The 19,891-nt window shown below is 52.3% G+C and overlaps 1 protein-coding gene, 1 long non-coding RNA gene and 1 pseudogene across 4 annotated transcripts in view; 1 reads left to right on the top strand and 2 right to left on the bottom strand.

The window, feature by feature from the left end:
* MCM5 (minichromosome maintenance complex component 5) overlaps positions 1–19,849 on the top strand; it is a 22,435-nt gene extending 2,586 nt beyond the window's left edge. For both annotated transcript variants that reach the window (XM_032269717.1, XM_032269718.1), the window contains 15 exons: positions 1,251–1,377; positions 1,458–1,586; positions 2,979–3,151; positions 3,429–3,584; positions 6,455–6,621; positions 8,294–8,465; positions 9,786–9,897; positions 11,683–11,826; positions 12,191–12,256; positions 12,452–12,628; positions 13,720–13,832; positions 16,032–16,160; positions 17,422–17,564; positions 18,580–18,707; positions 19,502–19,849. In XM_032269717.1, coding sequence (XP_032125608.1) covers positions 1,251–1,377; positions 1,458–1,586; positions 2,979–3,151; positions 3,429–3,584; positions 6,455–6,621; positions 8,294–8,465; positions 9,786–9,897; positions 11,683–11,826; positions 12,191–12,256; positions 12,452–12,628; positions 13,720–13,832; positions 16,032–16,160; positions 17,422–17,564; positions 18,580–18,707; positions 19,502–19,603 — 2,038 coding nt within the window. In that variant the 3' untranslated portion in view covers positions 19,604–19,849. The remainder of the gene's footprint in view (positions 1–1,250; positions 1,378–1,457; positions 1,587–2,978; positions 3,152–3,428; positions 3,585–6,454; positions 6,622–8,293; positions 8,466–9,785; positions 9,898–11,682; positions 11,827–12,190; positions 12,257–12,451; positions 12,629–13,719; positions 13,833–16,031; positions 16,161–17,421; positions 17,565–18,579; positions 18,708–19,501) is intronic.
* LOC116543823 overlaps positions 1–19,891 on the bottom strand; it is a 126,463-nt gene that overhangs the window by 81,797 nt on the left and 24,775 nt on the right. The window lies entirely within an intron of this gene.
* On the bottom strand, positions 4,999–5,933 carry LOC116543821 (annotated as a pseudogene). Its single transcript, XR_004265718.1, has one exon. The product of XR_004265718.1 is annotated as a 40S ribosomal protein S2 pseudogene (transcript).

Below are 19,891 nucleotides of genomic sequence, written 5' to 3'. Positions count from 1 at the left end.
TTAAAAAAAAAAAAAAAAAAAAAAAGCTGACTAGAGGTTGATAAGACAGATGTAGTTTCTGCTGCTTTAGCGCCTCCAAGTTGTATTTGTTGTGTGTGCTTTTTTTTTTTTGAGATGGAGTCCTGCTCTGTTGCCCAAGCTTGAGTGCAGTGATCTCAGTTCACTGCAACCTCCGCCTCCCGAGTTCAAGTGATTCTCCTGCCTCAGTTCCCCGAGTAGCTGGGATTATAGGCGCCTGCCACCACACCCGGCTAGGTTTTTTTTTTTTTGTACTTTTAGTAGAGACAGAGTTTCTCCATGTTAGCAAGAATGGTACCTTTTTGTTTTTTGTTTTTTTTGACACAGAGTCTTGCTCTGTTGCCCAGGCTGGAGTGCACTGGCAAGATCTCTGCTCACTGCAGTTTCCACCTCTAGGGTTCAGGCAGTTCTCATGCCTCAGTAACTGGGACTACAGGTGTACGCTACCACGCCCAGCATCTTTGTTTTTAGTAGAGACATGCTCTTGCCATATTGGCCAGGGTGGTGTAGAAGTGTTGGGATCGCCGGGCGCGGTGACTCAAGCCTGTAATCCCAGCACTTTGGGAGGCCGAGGCGGGTGGATCACGAGGTCAAGAGATCGAGACCATCCTGGTCAATATGGTGAAACCCCGTCTCTACTAAAAATACAAAACATTAGCTGGGCATGGTGGTGCGTGCCTGTAATCCCAGCTACTCAGGAGGCTGAGGCAGGAGAATTGCCTGAACCCAGGAGGCGGAGGTTGCGGTGAGCCGAGATCGCGCCATTGCACTCCAGCCTGGGTAACAAGAGTGAAACTCTGTCTCAAAAAAAAAAAAAAAAGAAGTGTTGGGATCACAGGCGTGAGCCACCGCGCGCGGCCCCAGGTTTTAAGTGTGTGCTTTGTTTGTCTCCAAGACTCAGTTTAAGGGTCCTTCAGTGACAGAACTGGGTTGCTGTTTTGTGTACACTGGCCTGAGTGTTGGAACATCCTTTGACTATCTTGTGGATCCCTTCCATGGAGCTTTCTTTAGGGCACGTCTGTGCCAGCAGTGAGTAGCCTCTGAAGGGTTAAATAATGGGATGATCTGGAATTAGATGTGCGTTTGGGAAGAGGAATCATGAGGAATCATGAGGTCGTGGTGGCTGTGGTGTGGGCAGATTCAGGGGTGCAGGCACACCTCAGCCAAAAAAATTTTTTTGTTGTTGGTTTCCTCTTCTCTGTACCCTTCCTGCCCCCACGTGCCCACTCCAGGGATGAACTCAAGCGGCATTACAACCTCGGGGAGTACTGGATTGAGGTGGAGATGGAGGATCTGGCCAGCTTTGATGAAGATCTGGCCGACCACTTGTACAAGCAGCCAGCCGAGCACCTGCAGCTGGTGAGTGGGACCCCACCTCTGAGCTCCCCAGGGCTGCTCTGCCCCAGTTACTAACAGCTTGTGCCTTTCCCTTTCTCTAGCTGGAGGAAGCTGCCAAGGAGGTGGCCGATGAGGTCACCCGGCCCCGGCCTGCTGGTGAGGAGGTGCTCCAGGACATCCAGGTCATGCTCAAGTCGGACGCCAGTGCTTCCAGCATTCGTAGCCTGAAGGTGGGTCCACTGAGAAGCCAGTTGGAGGGTGGCAGTGGCTGCTGCATGGTGCAGAGGGCTTTGGATACAGGCAGACCTGAGTGCTAGCTGTGTGACCTTGAACCAGGGCACTTGACCTTTCTGAACCTGTCTCTTCCTGGCGACAAAAGGAGCTTCTCTTGTTTTTGGCTTTTTATTATAAAAAATTACCCAAAAGCAGAGAGTAGTGTAATGAACCCCATACAGCTTCACCTAGATTTAATAATTAACGTTTTGTGTTGTTTGCTATTTTGTCCTTTTTATTTTTTGCTAAAGAATAAAGTAAGTTCACACATGGTGGCCATGCCTCTAATCTTAGCACTTCGGGAGGCTGAGGCAGGAAGATTACTTGAGGCCAGGATTTTGAGACCCTGGCTCTACTAAAGAAAAAGAAGTCCAATACATCATATAATTTCATCTGAAACTATTTTGCCATGTATTTCTAAAAGATGAAGAACTTTTTTTTTTTTTTTTTTTTTTTTTGAGATGGAGTCTTGCTCTGTCACCCAGGCTGGAGTGCAGTGGCACTATCTCAGCTCACTACAACCTCCACCTCCTGGGTTCAAGTGATTCTCCTGCCTCAGCCTCCCGAGTACCTGGGATTACAGGCATGTGCCACCACACACAGCTAAATTGTGTACTTTTAGTAGAGATGGGGTTTCACCATGTTGGCCAGGCTGATCTCAAACTCCTAACCTCAGGTGATCTGCCTGCCTTGCCCTCCCAAAGTACTGGGATTACAGGTGTGAGCCATCATACCTTGTCTTTGAAGAACCTTATTTCTTTTTTCTTTTCATGTAATGTACAGCAAAAACGCAATCATGTGAAGAATCATTTTTTAAAGCAGAGCTACAATAACATCACACTTAAAAGTTAATATTGCCTTATTGTCCAATGTGGGAATAGTCGTTAAGATGGGGAAACTGAGGCTCAAAGAGAAGTGACTGAGAGAGAGGCCCCATAGCAGGTTTTGACGGAGCTTGAACATGGGCCGCTGTCCCTCAGGTTTGTTCTCTGTGGTATTCTGCAGGCCTGTGGATGTTGCCATCAGAGCTAGGGTTCAGGTCTCTCTCCTGGCACCTGCCACTTCGTAGTGAAATGTGCTTTGTGTATCTCTTGTCCCCTACCGCATTGTGCTGCAAGGTCCTTAAGAGCAAGACCTGTGCCTGAGGCTCCTCTGAATCCCTGGGTCCATGTAGCCTGGCATTGGGTTGATGCACTGGAAGCAGTTTTTGAGCCAAACAGAAGAGCTGTGCCCCTCCCTGCAGTTCTGTGCCCACCTCCTCCAGGCCGCTGCCCAGGACATTTACTCGCACATCTTAGGTGTGTTCTGGCTCTCCTTAACCAGCAAGCCTCCCGATGGCTCTGTTACAGTCAGACATGATGTCACATCTGGTGAAGATCCCCGGCATCATCATTGCAGCCTCGGCGGTCCGCGCCAAGGCCACCCGCATCTCTATCCAGTGCCGCAGCTGCCGAAACACCCTCACCAACATTGCCATGCGCCCTGGCCTGGAGGGCTATGCCCTGCCCAGGAAGTGCAACACGTGAGTGTGTGGCCAAAAGGGACTGTGGGAGGTGACCTGAGTGGAGATCAGAGAAATGAGAACAATCAGCATCGCCTGCAGCTGCTTCTAGAGACCCACTGGGTCTAATCCAGTGCTAGGTCCCTCAGAGTTGCCTTCGTTTAGGGCTTATCTCCAGCTTATCCAGGAGACCATAAATTGCTGCTGGCAACGTCTCTGCTGACTCCTGGGATGAATGAGCCCTGCCTTTGGATTCTCAAGGTAGCTTTGGTGACTCTTTTCCCTTAACCCTGTACAGAGATCAGGCTGGGCGCCCCAAGTGCCCACTGGACCCATACTTCATCATGCCCGACAAATGCAAATGCGTGGACTTCCAGACCCTGAAGCTGCAGGAGCTGCCTGATGCAGTCCCCCACGGTGAGATGCCCAGACACATGCAGCTGTACTGCGACAGGTGAGGCAGACGGGCCGGGAGGTGGGCATCTGTGAGGGTGGGTGTCTCAGCTACGGCCCTAACCCGAGCGTTGGGAGTGGGTCATCTGGAACAGGGTGAGTGGGGTGGAGAAGGTGGCCAGTTGCAGAGCACTTGCTCTATGCCTACTGCTTCCATAAGTTCCTCTCATCTTTCCATGATCTGCAGGGGTGTGTCAACCACATTTTGCAGATGAGAAAATGTAATTTGGAGAGGGTAAATGATTTCCTGTGTGGAGGACAGCTGGGCTTTCAGCCTATGTCTGTTGCTTTTCAAAGTCTATGTTCTTTTGTGATAAGAGGCCCAAGATGCACAGCTAGATAACGAATAATTGGGAAAGCCTCTTCCCAGCCTGACACCCCACCTCCTACCCCAGGCTTTCTGTTAAGATTCTGCTGAACAGCCATGGTGGCCTGTGCCTATAATCCCGGCACTTGGAGAGGCTGAGACAGGAGGATTGCTTGAGGCCAGGAGTTCAAGACCAGCCTGGGCAACACAGTGAGGCCCTGTATCTAAAAAGACATTTTTTTCCAATTAGCTGGGGGTTGGGGCAGATGCTTATAGTCTCAGCTACTTGGGAGGCTGAAGTGGGAGAATCACATGAGCCCAGGAGGTTGAGGTTACAGTGAGCTGAGATCGCACCATTGCATTGCAATCACACCATTGCACTCCAGCCTGGGCAACAGAGGGGGACCCTGTCTCAAAAAGGAAGAAAAAAGATTCTATGGACGGGGAGGGGGTTCGGAGCCAGGGCCTGGGCCCGGGCCTCTCATAGTAACCTGGATGGAAGGTTTTGAGGTCTTTGATTAGGGTTCTAACCCGGGCTTGCATATCCTGAAATTGCATGCATGTTCTGAGGAGAGCGGATCCATAGCTTCCGTTAACTTCATTAGTGGCAATAAAGTGTGTAGGAGTCAGGCTCTTGCTCTCTTGGGCAAGTTCCGTGACTTTGTCCAGCTTCAGTTTTCTCATCAGTAAAATGGGGATATGGACACTGCTTAATCTCTCAGAGGGCTGCTTGAAAATGCATATCAAGTATTTAGCACCATTCCTTCATGCACCTTACGTACTCAGGATGTATGATTTTTCCAAGCAGTTCATGAATCCTGAAAACTTACAAAGTGGGTATGGGAAGAGGGGAGTTGGAGGCTCATTGAATATTAACAGTGATGGTGACGGTCTTTTCTGGAGCTGTGAAACCTGATGGTATAAAGCACTTCTGTGTCTGCTGCCTCAAACAGAAGAGGTAGATCACTTTATCATCCCCCTAGGCTCAGAGATGTGCAGTGACTTCTTTGAAGTCACACAGCTACTAAGTAAGTGTCCCTCCACCCCACACTGGCCCTGCTGAGGGACTTGGAGACTCCCCTATTTCAACATCTCATTTTTTTTTTTTGCAATGTTAATTCACTTTATTTTTCTTGTATAAAAACCCTATGTTGTAGCCACAGCTGGAGCTTGGGTCCTCTGCACAGAGACTCTGGTGTGGGTCTTGACGAGGTGGTCCGTGAATTCCTGATAGGGAGACTTGGTGAATACAGTCTCCTTCCACAGATCGGGGGTCAGGTAGCTTAAGTCTCAGAGATGGCATCAAACGTGGCCTTGGCGAAGTTGCCCAAGGTAGAACTGCAACCCCCAGCTGAGGTGTAGCAGTCATCGATACCAGCCATCATCAGCAGCTTCTTGGGCACAGGTGCTGAGACAATGCCAGTGCCCCTGGGCGCAGGGATGAGGCGCACCAGCACAGAGCCACAGCGGCCTGTCACCTTGCAAGGGATGGTATGAGGCTTGCCGATCTTGTTCCCCCAGTAGCCTCTGCGCACGGGGACAATGGAGAGCTTGGCCAGGATGATGGCTCCATGGATGGCAGTGGCCACCTCCTTGGAACACTTAACACCCAGATCGACATGACCATTGTAGTCCCCAATAGCAACAAACGCCTTGAACCTGGTGCGCTGGCCTGCACGGGTCTGCTTCTGCACCGGCATAATCTTCAAAACCTCATCCTTGAGAGAGGCCCCCAAGAAAAAGTCAATGATCTCAGATTCCTTGATGGGCAGAGAGAAAAGATAGATCTCCTCCAGAGATTTAATCTTCATGTCTTTGACCAGGCGGCCCAACTTGGTGACAGGCATCCACTCCTTATCCTCGGCTTTGCCTCCGCGAGCTCCGAGGCCTCAGCCCTGGCCCTGTCCACGGCCGCGACCCCGGCCCCGGATACCACTGCCGAAACCTCCGCGGAAGCCACCGCGGTTCCCCATCCCAGGGCCCCCGGGGCCTGCAGGCCCCCTCGCTGCACCGGCGTCATCCGCCATTTGGTGTTTTTTCGGAGAAGCCAACATCTCATTTTTAAAAGAGGAAATGAAAAGCCAGAGGCAAAACAAGTTCACAGAGCCATGAAGAGTCAAAAAGGGTGGGTGGCCCCTCAAGGAGGCTGGAGGGCACGAGGAGGAAGTCCTGCTCTGAGAGGCTAAAGGGCGCCACACAGCAAGCCTGACAGCAGACACATGGAGCTGGGGCTTTTGGAGGGCTCTGTGGGCTGGCACTAAGCTTCCTTCTAAACCAGCGTACAAGTGAGTTACCGAGTTCAGCGAGAGTCAGGCCACCACCTGCCTTTCTGTTTGGCTGTCACCACTGGCAACACCATCCTCCAAGCAGCTGAGCACGGCTGGTGATGAGGGGGAGAGAGGCCATTCTCTGGGCCCCACGGGGATGGAGCCAGCTCAGCATGTGGTGGTGCCTGTGGCAAAAATGCTGAGGTGGACCCTGAGTGTCGTGGGGATGGTGGGATCAGAGACTTGCTGTCCCAGTCAGAATCTCACCTTTTCTCTTTTCTCCTATCCTCATCTCAGGTACCTGTGTGACAAGGTTGTCCCTGGGAACAGGGTTACCATCATGGGCATCTACTCCATCAAGAAGTTTGGCCTGACCTCCAGCAGGGGCCGTGACAGGGTGGGCGTGGGCATCCGAAGCTCCTACATCCGTGTCCTGGGCATCCAGGTGGACACAGATGGCTCTGGTGAGTTGGCTTTGGGGTCCTGGCTCAGCCCTGCCAAAAGGCTGTGCTTGCACACTTCTGGTAGCAGGCAGCTCATTACTTCATGAGGTAGCCCAGGATATCCTTGTGTTGCTCTTGTCATTAGAATGTTCATTTTTATATTAAGTGATCCCTGGAACTTCCACATGTTGGTTCTAGCTGTGGCTCCTGGGCTGAGGGTGTCTGCCTAAGTGCAGGATTAAGGCAGAAGTACTCAGGTCAAATCACTGGGGAATAATTGAATGTCACATCTTCACGTCTGTGCCAGCAGTTGCAAGAGAAGTGAAATGTGGGGTTCCGGGCAGGAGGTATCTAGAAATGTGGGGTTCCGGGCAGGAGGTATCTAGCGCTTATTTGGAGAAATAAGAAAACTGTGAGACCCCTGGGGACATGTGGGTAAAGTGGCAGCAGATGTGGGCCACGCAATTCCAAGGAGGTGCTAAAGGAGGTCAGGGAAGGAGGAGGTGTGGGCTGGGCCTTGGGGAAGGCTTTCTGGAAGGAGGGGAATCTGAGCTGGGCTTTGAAGACTGGTGGGCATGGAAGAATTTCCAGGCAGGAGGGGATGGCAGGAGCAGGTGAAGACCCCAGCCTGGGCAAGGTGCTGAGTGGCTGGAGGGTGAGTGGGAGTCCAGGGGATGAGGGATCAGGCCGTGTCAGAGGCTTTGAGTGCCCAGATGGGGAGCTCCTACTTAAACCTGAGGGCAGCAGGGGCCGCTTTGAGGGTTTTCAGGTTTGTTTTGGCCCTCTGGCTGTAGTGAATTGATTTGGAGGGGTGGCTTCCCCAGGGCTCCTTCCATGGCCCACATTTACACAAACTACCTAGATTATTACAACTTGAAAACCACTGATGGGCAAGTAGCTCTCACATTCCCATTTCTAGCCTGGGCATCTCCCCATGTTCCAGACTTTAATAACCACCTGCTGACTTGCTGTGTTCGCTTAGACATCGAAAGGCACCTGAAACTTTACATGGCTGAAGCTAAGCTCCCCTTTCCCCACGCTCAGACTGGTTCCTCTCAGTCTTCCCATCTCCACCCTTTGAGTTGTTCAGACAGAAACCCCCAAGTCATCCGTGATTCCCTTTTCTTTCATCCCCCACATCTAATCAGTCAGCAGCTCTAGCCGGCTCCACCTTCAAAACGTGTCCAGGATCTGACCACTTCTCACGCTCCCCACCTGCTCTGAGCCCTCATCGGCCCTCCCTGGATCACCCTGACCAATTCTCACCCTCCCCGCCTTGCTCTGAGCCCTCGTTGGCTCTCCCTGGGTCTCCCTGGATCACTGTTAGTCCTCCCCAGTGTCCATTTCCACCTTGCCTGTACCCTTTCTGTTCCGCAGCAGCCAGTGAGCGATGCTGTCATGACCAATACAGTAGATAACTCCTCGGCTGAAAGGGGAGACTTTCCAGTGGTTTTCAAGGTCCTGTGCCATCTGGCCCTTGGTTTCCTCAGAACCCCCTGCCTACTTCCCCTCACTCTTTGGAACACACCAGGCCCACGCTTGATGGCTTGAGAGCTGGGATCTCTTAGATAGGTTGTATTGTCCTGGCCCTAAGGACTTTGCCCTCTGAGAGTTCCTGAGCTGGTGCCAGGACGGGCAGTGGGCTGGAGGAGGTGCCCTTGCACTTACTCATGTGCTTGCTTTGTCTACCCAGGCCGCAGCTTTGCTGGGGCTGTGAGCCCGCAGGAGGAGGAGGAGTTCCGTCGTCTGGCCGCCCTCCCCAATGTCTATGAGGTCATTTCCAAGAGCATCGCCCCCTCCATCTTTGGGGGCACGGACATGAAGAAGGCCATTGCCTGCCTGCTCTTTGGGGGATCCCGAAAGAGGTAGGGGGCCTGAGTTCCCTTGGGTTTGGGGAGGGGGCCGGTGACGGGGTTCACAGTAGGACAATTAGTGGATAATCAGGAGTGAGTATTTTTTTTGTGTGTTTCCTGGCCCCTCAGTCTGCCAGGCACCTTTGCCAGCCCCCAGGCTTGTCATCAGCTGGCTGGTGGCTGATCTGTGTACCTGTTACAGCGATGCCCTGACCCTGGCTAGGGGGTGGACTGGGGACCTGGCAAGTGCAGTGGGAGAGCACTGAGCTTGGTCATGCAGGTCTCAGCTCCGCTGCATATCGACTGTGCAGCCTGGAGTGAGAGTCACTTTTTTTGAACCCAAGCTTCCAATGAATGCAATAGTTAAAAATCTGACTTTTTTTTTTTTTTTTTTTTTTTTTTTTCTGAGATGTCGTGTTGCTCTGTTGCCCTGGCTGGAGTGCAGTGGTGCGATCTTGGCTCACTGGAACCTCCGCCTCCCCGGTTCAAGTAATCCTCTTGCCTCAGCCCTTCTCTAGTAGCTGGGATTATAGGCATGCACCACCATGCCTGGCCAATTTTTGTATTTTTAGTATAGATGGGGTTTCGCCATGGTGGCCAGGCTGATGTCAAACTCCTGACATCAGGTAATCCACCCGCCTCATCCTCCTAAAGTGCTGGGATTACAGGCATGAGCCACTGTGCCCGTTGAAGAACCTGACTCTTAAAGGACATTATGTGTCCTTTTGAAACTAAAACAATAGAGTTATAGACAGTAGCAGTGATATTATTAGCAGTTATCATTTACTGTGTTCTTCCTTATGCACGGGCATTCTTCTAAGCACTTTATGTGTCTGAAGCCCAGTCAGTCCTCACAGTAACCTGTTGAGAACACAGCTATTGTGCCCATTTTATAGATGAGGGAATTGAGGCATAGAGAGCTAAAGGGACTTGCTCCCCAGCACATGCAGGGGAGCCGGGAGCCTGCCGTCATGGCACTTGTTCTGCCGCACCATGCACAGCCCACGGGCAGCTCCGTGTCTTTTTCCAACTGGGAGGAACGTTACTCAGATGCTGGGTGTGCCTAAGCATAGCCGTAAGAGACATTTCCTTTAACCCTCCTCTCCTGGGAGGCAAGCTGTGTCCTCATTGCTAGGCAAGACCTACCGTGGTTTGGGAGCCGCAGAGCTGGGTAGGAACATGGGTCTCAGGCCACAGCCCCTACCTTCCTGCCAACTCTGAGGCCCATGATAGTTGAGGGAGTCAACTGCCAGCCCACCAATGTGGTGACTGGATGTCACATGCAATGCCCTCATGGGTTCTCATCTTGTCCATCTACCCTTCCTCCCCCAGGCTTCCTGATGGACTTACTCGCCGAGGAGACATCAACCTGCTGATGCTAGGGGACCCTGGGACAGCCAAGTCCCAGCTTCTGAAGTTTGTGGAGAAGTGTTCCCCCATTGGGGTGAGTGGCCTGGGAAACCTTCTCCACCTTAGCTTGCAGGAGGAAGGCTGCAGGGCAGGGCCTCTGGGTCCCCAGGACACCTGTGGTGGGCTGGCTCTTCCTCGTTTCTCCTGACTGGTCAGGATAGCCAAGGAGATGGGAGGAAGAAAGGAGCCAACAGGTGTATGTAGGTTTGGGGCAGGGGCGAGTACGCTGGACTGAGAGGATGGGGTTTGGGTCTCAGCCTGGCCAGTAATTGGCTGCAGGCTTTGAGTAAGTCACCCGATCTCCCTGAACATCAGTTTATCCATTTGCTGAATAATGGCATTGTTACCAATAAGAGCTTAAATCAGCCTGTGCACGGTGGTTCATGCCTGTAATACCAGCACTTTGGGAGGCCGAGGTAGGCAGATTGCTTGAGCTCAGGAGTTTGAGACCAGCCTGGGCAACAAGGTGAAACTCTGCCTCTACCCAAAATACAAAATAATTAGGCCTGGTGGTGTGCACCTGTGGTCCCAGCTACTTGTGAGGTTGAATTGGGAGGATCACTTAAGCCCAGGACGGGGAGGTTTCAGTGAGCCAAGATTGTGCCACTGCACTCCATCCTGGGTGACAGTGAGACCCTGTTTCAGAAAATAATAATAATAGCTAAAATGAAGGGCCAGGCACTGCTTGAAGTCCCTTGCATGTATTTACTTAGTCCTCACCTCAACTCTGTGGTAGGTACAATTATCCCTGTCTTATGGGTCAGGAAACTCGGGTACAGAATGGGTAAGTGTCTTGCCCAAGGTCTCACTGCTGGTAAGCGCTAGAGCAGGATGTGACTGAACCCAAGTGTCTTATAAGTTGGGTCTTCTGCTGCATTGGTGAATGGGTCTGTGGGGATCAGAGCCAGAGTGGGTCTGACTTTTATCCGTGTGTCGGGGTTGTACAGGGCAAGATGGTGGTCTTTGGATAGATAGGAAGTGTGCCAAGTTTACCACACTGGCATTGTCCAGTGGAAGTATGTGAGCTGCAAATGCAGCCCATGTATGTCTTCTTAGCCACATTAAGAAAGTAAAAAGTAGCTGGGCGTGGTGGTGTGCATGCCTGCAGTCCCAGCTCCTTGGGAGGCGGAGGTGGGAGGATCACTTGAGCCCAGGAGTTTGAGACCAGCTTGGGCAATATAGCCAAGACCCTGTTTCAATTTAAAAGGAAGAAGGGGAAAGAAAAAAGGAAAAACAGGTGAAGTTAATTCTCATAATAGATTCTGTTTAACTCGGTATATCTAAAATCTCTTTTCAGTACATTGATATGTAGATTATTGAGATACTTTACATTCTTATAAGCCCTGAGTCTTTGAAATCGTGTTTTGCACTTAAGGACATTTCAGTTAGGACATCTCAGCCCCCAGTTTCAGGGGCCTAATGGCAGTATGTGGCATGCAGGTCTATATAGAGACGACAAGGGACCCACGATGGGGGCAGTCTTTCCCTGGGAATCAGGAGTCCTCATCGTAGCCCTGAGGCTGACTCTTCTCTGGGCCTCAGTTTGCTCATCTGTGAGCCGGGCCCCACAGGACTGTATCACAGCGCTGTGGTGGGGCTCAGGTGAGTCATGGATGTGATGCCCTCAGCAGGGAGAACATCTGGGCACACCGAGGCCCAAGGCAGCCTCCCCTTCCAGAGGGAGAAGCACTATTCTGTACCCTGCAGCCAGCTTTGATGTGTGTCCTTGGGCAAATCACAACCTCAGTGGGTCTTTTTGATTTACCGAGGCCAAAGCATGGAGTTGTTATTGGGCGCTGACACCTCCCCACTACCCCAGGTTTACACATCTGGGAAAGGGAGCAGCGCAGCTGGACTGACAGCCTCGGTGATGAGGGACCCTTCGTCCCGGAATTTCATCATGGAAGGTGGAGCCATGGTCCTGGCTGATGGTGGGGTCGTCTGTATTGACGAGTTTGACAAGGTGAGTCTGATGAAGTGGGTAGTAGCCAAAAGGGGGTGGCACCAGGGTATGTGACCTCCTGTGCTCAGCCAGCATAAATCACCTCTGACTTGGGAGACATGTTTTCAATCCCTGGGCCTGTCGCTCTAGGGTAACAGTGGGAAGTTGCTTAACTTCTGAAGCCTCAGTTTCCATATCCAAAGAGTGTGGAGGAGACAGGCAAGCCCACACTGTTGTTACCATGATTAGAGGTGACCTGGTCGCTGCCATTGGCCTTGCATGGAGCTGGTATTCAGGAGTTGGGGCTGCTGTTAGTTTTCCTGCTGCCACTGCTCCCTGCTTCCTCACTTCAGTAAGTCTGATGACATTTCTCCCTTCCACTTAGATGCGAGAAGATGACCGTGTTGCAATCCATGAAGCCATGGAGCAGCAGACCATCTCTATTGCCAAGGTGAGTAGCCTCCGTGGAGAGCCCCCGCTGCAGCAGCCCAGCTGGGCCCAGCCATCCTCAGGCTGCCTTGATTGGCTTTGGCTGGGACCAAGTTCTTTGCTCATGCCTAGAATCCTAGAATCGTGTGTGTGTGTGTAAGGCATCTCCCAGGGCTCTTTGCCATCTCCTCCCCCTTCTCATCCTGTCGCCTCTTAGGCTGGGATCACCACCACCCTGAACTCTCGCTGCTCCGTCCTGGCTGCTGCCAACTCAGTGTTCGGCCGCTGGGATGAGACGAAGGGGGAGGACAACATTGACTTCATGCCCACCATCTTGTCACGCTTCGATATGATCTTCATTATCAAGGATGAGCACAATGAGGAGAGGGATGTGGTGCGTCCAGGGCCAGGGCTGAGGGCCATGGGGCCTGGCTCCAGGCGAGCCTCTGATTGCGTGGAAGGAAAATGGAGAACAAGGGTCTTGGCTGGTGAAGTCCTAACTGTCAGGCTGTGAAGTTGGGGAGCATGTGAAAGGGTATTTGTTGGGGACTGCAGAGGATTGAAGTAGGGGTCTGGAGTCCTGTGGCCTGGCTCTGCCTCTGCTGTGAGTGATAAACTGTGTGACTGGGGCTAAATCAGTTTCTCCATGGGCCTCAGTCCCTTGTATATGAAACAGGAGTTGACACTGGGTTATAATTAATAGAACCTCAGTTCTGGTTAGTAAATTTTTCATTGAAAAGATTAGAGTGGTTTATAGAATTGAGAAGTCCAGCAGCTTAAGGCCCAGGTATATCTGGATTCTCAAACAACTCTGTCTCTGCCTTTCTGCTCTGCTTCCCTTGGTGGAATCTTTATACTTGGGCAGCCGTTCCTCTTGTGGTGGCAAAGACAAGATAAGATTTTGTCTTATTAGCTTATAGCTTAATAGCCCCCAGGAAAGAGGCGCCCCTTTTCCGGTGCTTTTAGCAAAAGTCCCGGGATAGACTCATGTTGGTATGGGTAGATCAAATGTCCATCCTCGAAGCAGATATATGCCCCAAGTTGGGGTGGACAGGCTGAACCCCACCCCTTTATGGACCAGGGCAGAAGAGCAAGGAGCATTAACTTCTCTCTAAAGGAGAATCCAGGCTGGGCGTGGTGGCTCATGCCTGTAATCCAAGCACTTTGGAGGCCAAGGCAGGAGGATCACCTGAGGTCAGGAGTTCAAGACCAGCCTGACCAACATGGTGAAACCCCGTCTTATTTAAAAAAAAAAAAAAAAAAAAAAAAAAAAGAGAGAATCCAGATGCTGTCGTCAGAATGAGGGTCTGGTGCTGAGCAAACAGGATGAGCATGCCTGATATCTCAGCACCCTTTCTGAATCTGTGTTGCTAGGGTCCCATGAGCCTTTTCTGCCTGTTCTACCTCAGGGTTGGGACCTAGGCTTGGGAGGGCCTGTGAGATGACCCTGTGTCCCCTCTGTCCCCTTTCCCCCCTCTCCCTCAGATGATGGCCAAGCATGTCATTACTCTGCATGTGAGTGCACTGACACAGACACAGGCCGTGGAGGGCGAGATTGACCTGGCCAAGCTGAAGAAGTTTATTGCTTACTGCCGAGCGTGAGTCCTGGATGCAGGCCCGTGGGGGTGAGGTTGCCCAGCTTCCCTGGGTGGGAGAGAACCCAGTCCCCTGATCCTGCACCTCCTCATGAAGAGCAGCCCAGATGTGGCTGTTCTGAGGTCTTCAGCTCTACAGAAGCTGTTCTGCTCCCTTCTCACCTTGCACAGCTCACTGGCTCTTGGCTTCAATTTTCCCATCTTCACACCAAGGAGGTGGGATTTAGATAGTCTTGAAGTCCTCCTCAAGTCTGACATGCAGGGAGGCAGTGAAGTGTGGACATGGTGGACATGCGCTCCGGGTCATACCTGCCCTCACTGTATGACTCTGGGCAAGGTGGTTGGCCTCTCTGAGGCTTGATTTCCCCAGGCTGATGTTTCCTAGGATTTTTGTAAGGAGTACATAAGATGATGCGTAAGTGCTTCGCATAGCCCTTCTCTAGGTAAATAAATACTCAGTGAATGGTAGCTGCAACTTTATTGTTCTCCCAGATTTTCAATAATAATAATTACATACATAGTACTGGCCTGGTGCAGTGGCTCACGCCTATAACCCCAGCACTTTGGGAGGCCGAGGTGGGTGGATCACTTGAGGTCAGGAGTTCGAGACCAGCCTGGCCAACATGGGAAAGCCCCGTCTCTACTAAAAATACAAAAAATTAGCTGGGCATGGTGGTGCGTGCCTGTAATCCCAGCTACTCAGGAGGCTGAGCCAGGAGAATTGCCTGAGCCCAGGAGGCGGAGGTTGCAGTGAGCCGAGATTGCGCCATTGCACTCCAGCCTGGGTAACATGAGTGAAACTCCGTCTCAAAAAAAAAAAAAAAAGACAAAAATTAGTCCGGTGTGGTGGTGGACACCTGTAGTGCTACCTGGGAGGCTGAGGCAGGAGAATCGCTTGAACCCCAGAGGTAGAGGTTGAGGTGAGCTGAGATCATGCCACTGGGCAACAGAGCAGACTGTCTCAAAAAAAAAATATGTATATATGTGTGTGTGTGTGTGTGTGTGTGTGTGTATGCACACACACACACTACTTTCTTTGTTCCAGGCCTTATTCTGAATATTAGTCAGCACTTTCTATATGAATAAATTGTAACCTTCCCCAAAACCTACCAGGTTAGGTGTGCTATTATTCCCTTTATGGATGGGGAAGCGGAGGCAAAGGAAGTTAAGTAACTTGTCCAGAGTCACGTGTCAGGTCGTGGAGCCAGGATGTGAACCCAGTTGCCTGCCTCCAGAGGCTATGCTCTTAACCTCAGTGCTTAGACTCTTGTCATACAGCACCTTGGTGATCTTTTGAAGGAGCTAAAACCCAGGGGTCGAGTGTACTCTGAGTTCACTGCTGGTAGGGGGCTGGTGGGTCCCTGATTCAGCACCTCTGCTGTGGTGAGTGGACAGTTCCTGGGTCTTCATCCAAGTCTGAGCTCTGTAGAGCCCAGTCTTGAGAGGCTTGGGCCCCCAGCTGTGAGCCAGGGAGCCCTGGATTCTAATCTTACCTCTGCACTAAGTCCTCAGGTAGGCTTGGGAGTGCCCTCCCTCCCTTTGGGCTTCAGTCTCCACATCCTTAGGATGGTTGAACTAAGGCTTTCCCTACCTCAGTGATTGTCAGTTGGCCTGGGGGCTGGAGGGGAGGGGAATGGTTTGGGGTAGATGCTGATCAGATTTCCTCACACCCTCCCCTCCCAGGAGAGTCTGAGGTGCTCCCAGCCCTTGGACTGCTATCACTGCCAAGCCTCCTGTGGGTGTCATCAGCTTGTCCTGTCTTCAGATGTGTTGGGGCAGAGGAATGTGAGACTGCGCCACCCAGTGGTCCTCCATGCTGCTGTGATTGTGCCATTGTTAACTACATGTGTGGGGACAATGCCCTTGTTAATTACAGTATGGGGAACATTGTGGCAAGACACCACACAATGTCCAACAGTGGGGAAGGGGCGGTTTTCACCCTGCAGATGTGGCCTGGCTTTTCTTCACCTGTTTTCTAACAGGCATCCATATTTCTCTCCAGTATTGATCTTTGTGGCAGCTGCCCAGAGCCAGATTTCCCTTATATCTCTTCTGATGGTTGCCCCCCTGGCCCATGTGAGTGGGCAGCTGTGTTGTGGTGGGAAAGTGCCTGTCTGTAAGCTGGCAGAGGGCTGGGGGAAAGGGTAGGCGCCCTAAGAGTCCCTCCTGGCCTCACACCAGCCACTCCCCATTGTCCTGTAGGAGATGCGGCCCCCGGCTGTCAGCAGAGGCCGCAGAGAAGCTGAAGAACCGCTACATCATCATGCGGAGCGGGGCCCGTCAGCACGAGAGGGACAGTGACCGCCGCTCCAGCATCCCCATCACTGTGCGGTGAGCAGGCAGGCAGGGTTGGGCCAGGGCAGATGGGCCTTGCTTTACAAAAAAGCAGGGTGTGCCTAGCAACCAGGGACAGTGGTCCATACTTTTCACCTGGCACAGGCCCGTAGTAGCTCTGGGCAGCAGGAGTCCCTTTGGAGCATAAGCTATGACCTCCTTGATCTCGTTGATGATCCGTATTTCTTGGTTTAAGGCTGGGCAAACCTGGACCCCTCTTGTCTGAATTTGAACTGACTTCTCCCATTGTAGGAAGCCTGAGGGAAGGACCCATGCCTGGGAGTCAAGAGACTTGGGTCCTAGCCTCTAGCCCACTGTGTGACTGTGGGGAAATTACATTTCTTCTCTGGCCTCAGTGTTTTTAGCTCCTAACTCTGTTAATTGTTGACTTTATAGTCAGTACAGTGGGTAGGAGCCGGGAGTTACCTGGTTTGAATCCTGCCTCCAGCATTGACTGGTTGGAAATGGATTTGGCTATATGTAATGGTAAATCCAAATCAAGTAGCTTAAAGAAATGGGAAGTTGATTTCTGTCTTCTGTAGCACTGTCTGGAGGAAGATGGTATGGGACTGGTGTGAGGACTCCTCAAGCTCCCCTTACTCTTAGTCCACGATGGCTGCTGGAACTTCAGCCATCACCTCCAGGCAGCAGGAGAGGAAAGAAAAGAGGGGTTCCCTTTTTAAGGACACTTGACGAAATTCCCACACAATGCATGGACTTACTGGCCACAGTTTGGTCACACAAATACAGCCTGGTACAAAAGATGCCTGGGGTGTGTCTTTTAGTGGATTGCTGTGTGCCAGGTGCAATGGCCTGCACTTGTAATCTTAGCACTTTGGGAGGATGAGACAGGAGGATTGCTTGAGGCCAGGAGTTTGAGACCAGCCTGGGCAACATAGCGAGGCTCCTATTTCTAGAAAAAGTAAGTAATTAGCCAGGCGTGGTGGTATATATCTGCAGACCCAGCTACTCAGGTGACTGAGGCGGAAGGATCACTGGAGCCCAGGAGTTCCAGGCTGCAGTAAGCTATGATCATGCCACTACACTCCAGCCTGGACAAAGAGCAAGACATTGTCTCAAAAAAAAAAAAAAATTCGCAGTTCTATGACTAAGATTAAAAGGGAGATGGATTATGGGGACAGCCAGTAGTCTCCATCACAGTCTACCACTTTGGGCAAGCACCTCCTGGTAATGGGGTGGCCAGGGAGGAAGGGAGTAGTGGGCCGAGGCCACTCTGAGCATGCTGTTGGCCCCACAGGCAGCTGGAGGCCATTGTGCGAATCGCTGAAGCCCTCAGCAAGATGAAGCTGCAGCCCTTCGCCACAGAGGCAGATGTGGAGGAGGCCCTGCGGCTCTTCCAGGTGTCCACGTTGGATGCTGCCTTGTCCGGTACCCTGTCAGGTGAGCAGGTGCAGGGACATGGTCTCAGTGGATCTGGGTTCCCTGGCTCGGAGCTCTGTGGGCAGGACTCTGGGATGCTGGGGGCCTGCAGTATGTGTGTTGCTTCTCCGAGTTTGCCGAGGAGGGCATGCCAGGCCAGGAGCTGCATGAAGTAGAATATGTGGCTCCTGGGGGAGGAGCTGCTCGGGTGGAGGCAGCGCTAAGTGTCAGTTTCCCTATGAGGGAGCAGGTTTGGTGCATTTGAGTGGGGAAGCACTGGGTGAAGAATGGGGTGAGTGGGGGCTGTTCCTCTTGTCCCCCGTGGTGAAGATTCTGCCTCTGCCCTGGAGACACTTCCTGTCACATGAGACGTTTGCTAGTGGAGGCCTCTGGGATGCTGCAGGCACAGAGGGCAGGGGCGATCTGGAGTGGTGATAATTTGAGTTGGGTCTTGTAGGCTGTGTAGGAGTTTGCCTCACAGACTCCGCTTTCAGTGGCTTCTTGACCACAAGCATGCCATCTCCGTAGCTGGAGCACCAAGGCCTCTGCAGCAGTAATTGGAAGTCAGGAGCCTCCTGGTTGCCAAGGGCTCCTCAGGGCACCTCGTAGGTGTGTCCAGGGCAGCCAGCCCTCGCCGTGGGTCACTGACAGGTCCCTTCCAGCTCATCATCTCTCAACTACTCCAGCAACAAAAGTTGTGCTATGGCTTCCAGGGACCTGCAGGACCTGGTCCCTAGTGACACTCTGGCCACATCTCTGTTGCATTGGGCCCCGGGCTGCTTTTTGAATGAGACAGGCGTGTTCCTGCCTCTGTGCCTTTGTGCTCGGCCTGGAGTATCCCCAGATGTGTCCTGTCTCCTGTCAGGCCTGTATTGTGCCAGCACACGAGGTGCTCTTTTCTGGTGCATTCTTCAGGGCTTGGCTCAGGCTATTCTTCCTTGGGCTAGAGGCTGTCTCTCTCCAAGAATTCCCATTGTGGGCACACTGGGGTCCCAGCACCTCTGACCCCGGCTGCCTCACTTCTCAACGCTAACAGGGGTGGAGGGCTTCACCAGCCAGGAGGACCAGGAGATGCTGAGCCGCATCGAGAAGCAGCTCAAGCGCCGCTTTGCCATTGGCTCCCAGGTGTCTGAGCACAGCATCATCAAGGACTTCACCAAGCAGGTGAGCCTGCCGTGGAGTGGGGGTGCAAGCCTGCGCAGATGCAGGGGTTCTGCCGGCTCCCACCCACGCAGCACCAGTGTCTTACTCAGCAGACAGGCCCTGAATGGGGGTGCGATGGATCAGACCTTTTCCAGCCATCATTCCTTCCCTAGGGACGGCTTCATCAAGAGCAAGGGGAGGGGTATTTTTCTGTCCCATGAAGGGGAGGGGAGAAGAGAGGTGGTTGGGATCTGGTGGAACCCCACACAGGCTCCCCGCAGCCATTCCCATCTGTTCGTTGCCCTGTTGCCTGACGTTTCATGGAGTGGGAAGGGGCAGAGCCACTAGCTCACTGAGGAGGGTGCTGTTGGCCCCATAGAGAGGAGATGGGATTTTCCAGATGCTCTGGAGAACCTGTCACCTTTAAACTCTCAGGAGCAATCCTAGTTTCCTGTCTGTGCTCTCTGTCTTGAACATCATCTCATTTTGATTCAGGGCAGTTATATGTAATGGGTGGTATGGTGCCTATTCCATAGGTGAGCAGACTGAGGCTTAGAGAGAGGTTTAGAGCTTCAGTTCTAGAGTCAGATGGACTTAAGTCCCAGCTCTACCACTTAATTGCTGTGACCTTGAGCAGGTGGCTTAGCCTCTATGTGCCTTAGTGTCTGGTACACAGTAGACACTTGGGAAGTGTGGGTCTTTCTTCAGGTCAAAGGAAGCTGGGTATAAAGTTCACTGTGAGCCTGGGGATGTCTGAGCTCTGTTGGGGTCCCCTTGGACAGCATGCACCTTCATCCAGCCATGTGCTCCCACAGAAATACCCAGAACACGCCATCCTCAAGGTGCTGCAGCTCATGCTGCGGCGGGGCGAGATCCAGCATCGCATGCAGCGCAAAGTTCTCTACCGCCTCAAGTGAGTCGCCGCCTCACTGGACTCGTGGACTTGCCCATGTCTCAGGCCCCTCCTGCCACTGTCTGCCATTGAGAATGCTGCTTTGTTCTCTGCCGCCCCACTGCTGTCCTCGAACTTCCCATGCACCCTCCTTTCTGCTCCAGAGGGAGGAGCTGTAGTGTCCTGCCGCCTCTGGGCCACTGCCTCCAGCGCAGTTCTGAGAAGTGTGCTTTTGGCATCTGTTAATAATAAAGGCACAGTGTGTTCAGGTGTCTGTGGGTTTCCTGAAGCCTCCATCAGGAGGTTTCCTGTC

This window comes from Sapajus apella, unplaced genomic scaffold, assembly GCF_009761245.1.
Source record: "Sapajus apella isolate SASKATOON/1434 unplaced genomic scaffold, GSC_monkey_1.0 scaffold197, whole genome shotgun sequence".
NCBI lineage: Eukaryota > Metazoa > Chordata > Mammalia > Primates > Cebidae > Sapajus > Sapajus apella.
This window is presented reverse-complemented; position numbering and strand designations above follow the sequence as displayed.